The 8347-nt window shown below is 38.8% G+C and overlaps 1 protein-coding gene across 1 annotated transcript; it reads right to left on the minus strand.

Moving 5' to 3' along the window:
• Nucleotides 1-441: 441 nt before the first annotated feature.
• Nucleotides 442-4954, minus strand: LOC142491106 (transcription factor Sp5-like). Its single transcript, XM_075593409.1, has 2 exons — nucleotides 4904-4954; nucleotides 442-1425 (listed from the first exon to the last, which is right to left on the minus strand). The coding sequence occupies exons 1-2, from the start codon at nucleotides 4952-4954 to the stop codon at nucleotides 442-444; spliced, it is 1035 nt and encodes a 344-aa protein (XP_075449524.1).
• Nucleotides 4955-8347: the final 3393 nt, after the last annotated feature.

Below are 8347 nucleotides of genomic sequence, written 5' to 3' on the forward strand. Positions count from 1 at the left end.
TTAATCCTTCAAAAACGAACAAATGTAAAGTCTAGTGGTCAAAGTGTTATAGCACTATGGAGGACCACTATTTCTTTTCCACGCCCACTGTACAACTTTTTTTTTTTAAATTACAAACTAGTTCTTCCACTTTCTTTTTAGTTTTTGTTTTTTACAAATGTTATAAATACCCAAAGAGCTTGCCCTCAATGTTTAATAAATGTAGATCTTTCAATCAGGTACAACACTACTACTTTTCAAAGTCTCTGATCACCATAAACGTCCAATGCAGGATAGAGTTCACATGTCCTCAATCAGAAAACAATTGCTTGTACAGATGCGCCACTACTTTACCCCAGTAAAGTCCCAGAGCCTATCTGCAAATAGAACAGAATTTGTGTTGAAGGCTCAGAGTAAGGCATAGGTGTCTCTCTTGCTAGGCAAAGGCTTATGAGGAATCTTTTACTCCTTTTTAATGTTATCCAGAGAAGGCCCTCCACACTTCAGTTTTTTGTTCTGGTGGGTTTTTGCATGTTTGGAAAGATGGTCACTCCTCATGAACCTCTTTCCGCATTCCTGGCAGCCAAAGCGTTTCTCCCCAGTATGAGTCCTCAGGTGCCTCTGCAGCTCATCCGATCTGGTGAAACTCTTCCCACAGAACATCCAGTTACAGACAAAAGGTCTCTCACCTGCATGCCAACGCAAGTGGGCCTTAAGGTGAGAGGTCTTCCCATAGACCTTGCCGCAGCCTGGAAGATGGCATATATGGAGCTTCTTCTTCCCTGGTTCTTCATTGCTAGGAGAAGCCTGGCAATTTGGGCACTTACACCTCCGGCAGCGCCGTGTGGAGCTGAGAAGCGTTTTGGAGGAACTCTGGAGAAGTGCTGCAAGTTGGGGTTGTGGTCCAACAACTAAGGGGCTTGTCAAATGGAAGGAGTGAAGGTTGCTAGGGTTTGTCTGCTGTAGGCTCCACCAAGTCTGGTCTTCCATGTGCCTGGAGCCCAAGTGCCTTGGGTTCAAAGTGGTGGGACCCTGCAAAAAACCTGAAAAGTCCTGAGCCATGGTGTTTTGATCCTGGAAATGGTAGGTGGTGTTGGCCTGCACTTGTGGACCTAATACCTTTACTGGAGATAACTCAAAGGAGTAAGCAGTGGGATCGGCTGGAGGGGTCAGCGGGAGCTCATGAGACCCTACAGCTTGCATGTGGCCAGGGTACTGTACTTTAGGGACTCCAAAAGTTACAGCATGGGAGCCCATTCCTGTGTTAGGAGGAATGTCATTGCTCCAGAGTTGAAACATTCCTGATGTTGCCCCAACTGCGTCGTATGAGGACTGTGGGTACTCCCGGGGGGCGTGTCCAGCCGTTCTGACAGGACCACAGGCTGAGGCAAGGAAGGCCAGGGAAGGAAGGAGTCCCGTGTCTGGAGAGGAACTAGGGGTCCTGTCCTAAAATTAAAAGGAAGAAGCACTCGTTTAGAATGGCAATGGAATACGCAACCAATATTTCAAATCAATTAGGGAGAGACGGGTCTAAAATACCCAAGATGGATGAATGACCCAAATAAACATTACACCTAGTTTCTTACACCACATGGAACTCCACTGGACCATGCCATTTATCAAAGCCTTTCTGCTGCAAATATAATTTGAAGCAGAAATCACCCAAGAAGGCGAAAGGAGTTTAAATCCTGTAATGCCCATCTCTTCTTTTTACGTTAGTTTTTTTTGTGTAAAATAGCATGATTTTTTAAATCTTTAGTTTCTGAGATTGCCATGGTAACCTTCAGACTGCAATGGGCCCTCCATTTTAACCTCTCAGACATTTCTTTTTCAAACCATTCAATCTCCAGGGCAACACATTTAGAATTACAAACAGTTTTAGGAAAGGGCAAGCGAAGATCTATTAGTGCAAGTAAAAAATAAAATGCAAAAATAAGCAGCACAGATTGCTGCTGTAATAGGACTTTTTGAGAGACCTGATGCTTTTTGTGCACCAGATCTGTACCAGTATGAGACAGTGAGACAAAAATATGTCCCTTCATGTTCCTTTTCTTTCATGCAACTAATTAGGCTTTATGACAGGCATACAGTACTGCAGCATATCAAAATGATGATCGGTAGTATCTGGCTTACAGGCAAACAAATATGTACCTATAAAGCCTCAATTCAATATGTACATTATATAGTGCCTGTGTTTTCAAAAATAAAGAAAATGCCGTAAGGGGAAAAATACCTTTTTGTCTTGGTGCAACTAAGCGGGTTGGGCATTCCATATAGGTTTACCCCCTAATAGTCAAGGGCGCAGTTCTAGTTTTACCGCTCCCCTTTCATTATATTATACCTGGGAGAGCATTGAGCTCTATGTAATGTTACAGTTGCAAAACCAGCTGGTCTATGGCCATGAAAATCAGGTGGTCACTTGAATGGAAGCCCCGCTCCCCCAGGAACGGTCTCACTCCTGCCCCATATGAATGTGAAATCCAGTGTAAAACCAAACGGAACCAATACCAATGAGATGTTCCATAGGTTAAAGTTAGATAACATAATAAATTGCCAATGTCCCTGTATTATTATGAACATGGTCATAGTGTGTGTGTGTGTATATATATATATATATATATATATATATATATATATATATATATATATATGTATATGTGTATATATATATATATATATATATATATATATATATATATATATATATATATACAATGTTCGACAAACCTATACATCTGCACACCCCGGGCGAGTGGATTTAACATCATGGCGAGCTCCTATTGGCCCAGGCAGCACACGTGTGGTACTAGGTGGCGATTAGATTTTTTTGTTGACTTATCGACCACTGTGTATATATATATATATATATATATATATATATATATATATATATATATACATACATACAGTGTTCGACAAACCTATACATTTATACATTTGTAGATTTTTTTGTGTGGCGAGTAGATTTTTTGGTTATTTGTCAACCACTGTGTGTGTGTGTGTGTGTGTATATATATATATATATATATATATATATATATATATATATGTGTGTGTGTGTGTATGTGTATATATATATATATATATATATGTATGTATAATATATATATATATATATATATATATATATATATATATATATATATATATCTCCACACTTTAAATGTTATATGTAGCATATTGTAGCCTAACCCACCCCCCCCCACACCCCATTATTTATAGTGGGGGGGAGGGGGACTTTACAAAAAAAGTTTCTATGCTATCTGTGAATGTTGCCTATTGCTAATATACAATTCGTAAGAGCTGCAAGTGTGTATCAAGATATGTAAACTCAATTCTTGTAGTCACCTTCTTTAATATAATATGAGTGTTCTGCACATAATAACAGAAAGGAAATCTGCAAATGGAATTTTTTCAAACCTTGATACTGTCTATTGAACCAATAAAAAAAATGGTTGCGCAGAGTATGCATGTTTTTGAAAGTCAAATACATCCCTTTTGTCACACAGCTGATGAATAGGTAACTCTCAATGCATTACTTCCTGGTAAAACATTTATATATAAATATATTTTCCATTTATTTATAAAAAGTCGTGGTGAAATGGAGTCATCATATTGCGAAATAATCTACATTTTCTCCAGCAAAAATATTTACTGCACATTAATATCACAAAGTATAACGCTGGCCTCCAAATGAATGAGGTTATAGCAGCTCACCTATGTGCTGCCAGAGAGGTTTGTACGTAGAGCATACATTACACTGAACATCAAGTCACTGCTCAAAACTTCATGCTCATAAACTATCCATGTATGTAGGCTGACTTCTTAGCAACATACTTTATTTTACAAAACAGGAGTAAGTAGCAAGCAGATTTTCAAAGATTTCCTCAATCTTTGCAATGGGGCAGTTTTTTTCTCTCCTCCATTTGTACCTATCTGTTACATACGCCTATAACATATATTATCTTTAACTGTTCATGCAATGTCTTTAAATATAATGTATAACCTGTGTTCCTTTCATGTAACCATGTATTGTTATAACTGTGCCCAGGACATACTTGAAAATGAGAGTTAACTCTCAATGTATTACTTCCTGGTAAAACATTTTTACAAATAAATGCAACACATATCCATTTACACAGTCACTAGAGCTACTATTGACCTAAAACCTAATTACCAAAGACATCTTGTTTTTAAATTGGGAAATTAAACAAGCCTGAACTGTTGACGCTTCTGATAAATGAAGTTGTCCCCAGGGACGGCCTCAGCAACTAGTTCAGGTTCTTAAATACTGTATCTGATCCCTCTTGGAACATCTGATCCTACTGATGTTTCATGAGAAATATAGGAGGATGGCTGTGAAGCCATCATCTTCAGCCTGTTACACTTTACAATGTCCAATATAAAAGTCTGGACCATTCAAAATATGTAAGAGGCAAAATAATAAATATTGATATCAAAAGAGAACCAGAGGTTAGTAAACCAATGGCTCACGCCACAATCCTGTCCTCAGAACACCCCAGTCTCACCACATTCACATGTCTCAGACAGAATAACCAATGAATTATGAAGCACATGTGAGTACTTAGATGTATGTCTTTATTTATATAGCACCATTAATGTACATAGCGCTTCACAGTAGTAATACATGTGACAATCATATAAATAACAAATAATACAAATAACAGATCATGGGAATAAGTGCTTCAGGCATTAAAAGTAACATTTTGGAAGAGGAGTCCCTGATCCGGTGAGCTTACAATCTAATTGGTAGGTAACGTACAGAGACAGTCAGACAGATTACAAGCAGATGGAGTGTTGTGCGGTTATGGGATCATCCAAGTAGAACCACTGATGTAATCAAAATTGGAGGGGGTTTCAGGAAATCACACAATCCAAGTGTCACTCATTCTCAGTAACTTACCTGTAAAAAAGCTTGCAAAATGTTGTCTCTCTGCAGTGCCAAAGAAGCCATGAGGGTTTGATCCACTGAGAATGAGACAGTTTACAGGGTCATGTCCTTGTCAATGAAGAAGGGATGCAAACAGAGGCAGAGGAATGAAAGGATGTTACTTCTCCAACTCTCTCACTCCTAACTACCATCCACTGTTTGATCCTCCACTGGGCAAACTTTTTTTTTTTTTTTTTTACTGTCTTTCAACCAATCAGGAGTGTAGGTTTGGATTGTCTTTGAAGTAAGGAAGCTAACCAATCATTAAAATAGATTGAACCATTTTCAAAGTGGGGTCTGGTTGAATCTTCCTTTAAATGCACAGACCCCCTACTGGGGGTGTCTGTTATATATGCAAAGGGATGGCTCTGCTATCAGGGTGTATAGGAGAGGTTTTGTTGGGGGATCTTATTTTTTTTTTTAATCTCTTTTAAATGTACAGTGAAATGCTGGGCAGATTTGTGGGACTTCATTGATGGGCTTTGGGAGAGGGGACACAAAAAAATATATACATGCCTTGAAATTCATAGGGATGCTACAGGAGGGTGACCTTTTTGCTGCTATAGGGGGATATAATGCTTTGAAAATCACTTAATTCCTCTCAGGCAGTGAAGGGGTTAAAGCCAGGCTTTGTAATTCAGCCGGTTAATAAATGAGTTCATCTCTATAGTGTGAACTGCTTTGAATCCAGAGGCTAATAACAGCGATACAGTGAGCATCAGGAGAACATCTGCTCCCAGTAGAAGCTAGCCTCGACTAACCCCTTCCTGACTAAAGGCTCAGTTCTTGATATACTCGATGTGAAGAGTGGTCAGATTGTGTTGGTGCTAGAGGTATCAAATATAATACCACTACATTTTATTTACACACTATAGTTGTACTTTATTTGGAAGAAAACTGGATTTATTTGTAATTAAACGGCAGATTATTGTAGAAAATGGGCGTTAGTTGCTTAGAAAGTGGTGTACTGTAGTTACCTTGCATATTTATATACCAGCATTTCACACACTTTAAACAAATCTATAACTATATCGCAGTTTCTGCTTTGTGATGTGCCCAATGATGCAACACAATGTACTTCTCAATGTACATTTCATTTTAAAATACAGGTGTGGCAAAATGTACTGTCTCCATGACCACGAGAAACTAAGACTAAATCCCCGGCATTTATCTGCATTTTTATGATTGGATATGGCTACCGCGAGTAGTTGTTGGTCACTGAGTCGAAAAAAAAACAAAACGAAAAAAATAGGTAGCGCTATATCCAACAAATAGGCTGGCTGCCTTTGATATAACCCTGACCCCTGGTCAGGTGATAGAAGTGGAAAAAAAAAGGTTATATCTATGGCGCTCTGCACTAGTATATAGTCAATATTAGATGAATAATAATAATAAACAGATTTATACAACCAGTATCACGGTATTGATCCGTCCATGACCACGAGAAACTAAGACTAAATCCCCGGCATTTATCTGCATTTTTATGATTGGATATGGCTACCGCGAGTAGTTGTTGGTCACTGAGTCATTGCTCGTTGCAGACACAAAGGGTGCTCATGGGTTCCTGCTTGGCCTCCAAAATGATAATTTAATGTTTCTTTTTCCTACCTCTGATATGTCAATCTTTAGGCTCAATCTTTTTATTGTTATATGAAGCCTAACAATGTACAGTATAAGCATTGAATGTAAAATGCAGTTTAATAATATTACAATACTGGGAAGGAGCACAAAGTATACAGGGGGCCTCAAAAGTGGGGCAAACAATACTATATTTCTAAAACATTTGAACAAAATCCTATTGAATTTATGAAATTTGAGGGCTAATTGCAGTATTTTTGCACCAGATTAGCAGCACAGAGACTTTGATAAATAACCCCCATAGTGTCGTTTTATTCCAGTTTGGAGATTTTAAGAAATATAACCCTATGGGGCAGATTTGTGAAGCTCCAATGCGGAGTATTGCACCCTAATCCGGGTAACTGCCACTGGCTTAGAATGGGATTCAACACCAGAGCAGTTGCAATGCCTTGCATCAATCTTCATGAATCCCGTCGTCAATGTCCTACAGTTCTTGCAGTGTAAGAAATCAATGCACCAACATATTACAGCCATTATCAATCATTAACGGTCAATCTTTTTTATGGAGCCATTAATGATCAATTCTCTCTATGCAAAACTGGGCCAAAAACAAGTGCACCAGAATTAGATTATAGAGGAAAGACATTCCCAGGAAAACGTATATGATTTCCTAGATTGATAAAGGTGGTGTAGTGTTTTAACACAGGTTTTGCAGCCGGGAGATTTCGATATCGGACCCCCTTTGTGTCTCACCATTACATTGTGGTCCTGACAAAGGTGTGGTTATAGCACAGACTTAATGAAGCAATTTTAATTTTCTTAAAACAAGTCTGGAGTGTCTTATCTTTGCCTTATCTGTATCTCACCCTTATTCTTTCTAAATCGGTTTCTCTGCACAATATTACCCACTTTCCCCTAGTAATTTGCTTCACACTTCTTATCTCACCTCCATCACCACCTTTCTCTTCCCGCTTTGCATTTCATCCACTCTCCCTTCCTCCCGCCTAAATATTTATGCCAGCCTCCTATTCACCTTCTTCCTGGTTTCTTCCCATTGGTTCCATGCTGCACGCAGTCTTCTGCTTTCTGCAGCACCTGCTCACTCTCTGTTGCTGCTACACATACACTTTACAATACATCTCACACCAACACTCCTTTCTCACTCAGTCAGAGGCCACTGGACATAGTGAATACCAACTCTTTTCAGGTCTCCACGCTGTAGAGTAGCCCCTTACCCTTTTTGTGATGGGAAGATTTAGGCCGATCATGTGAAACCAGGAGAGATACCGCAGAAGGTTATAAATGATAATTAGCCATGGCTTCCCTTTTAAGGTGAAGTCTGATGTAGCTGTTCTGAAACGAATTCAGCTGTTCTTCCCGCTTTTATTCTGTCCACATAGTCTCCTCTAAAATTCCACAGATGTTTCTAGTCGGGAAGAATATCGCTGTAAAAACATCGTTGCATGACCACTGACCTCTTAAAATGGCAACAGTTGTGATTTTGTTTCCTTCAAAAACGAAATATGCTGTAGCCCGATACATGCCATTTATTTCCAAGTCCTATTTAAAGACAATAGTACGACTTTAAAAGGATCACAGAAATTGCTTTCAAATGGCTGATCTTTATACCCCTTTTTGAAGTAAAAACGATAGACCATTTCAAGACATTGAAATATTATTTATTATAGGCTAAAGCTGGTAAATTCCGGGCATTATTGAAATCCCTGCTCTCTGATTGATTAAAATTCTGGCCATTATCCAATCAGTAATGACCCAGAATTTTTGGCACCCTGCCAAGTTTTTCAGCCAATCAGCTTTTAGTTCTCATTCACAAAGCGT

This window comes from Ascaphus truei, chromosome 3, assembly GCF_040206685.1.
Source record: "Ascaphus truei isolate aAscTru1 chromosome 3, aAscTru1.hap1, whole genome shotgun sequence".
NCBI classification, from domain to species: Eukaryota; Metazoa; Chordata; class Amphibia; order Anura; family Ascaphidae; genus Ascaphus; species Ascaphus truei.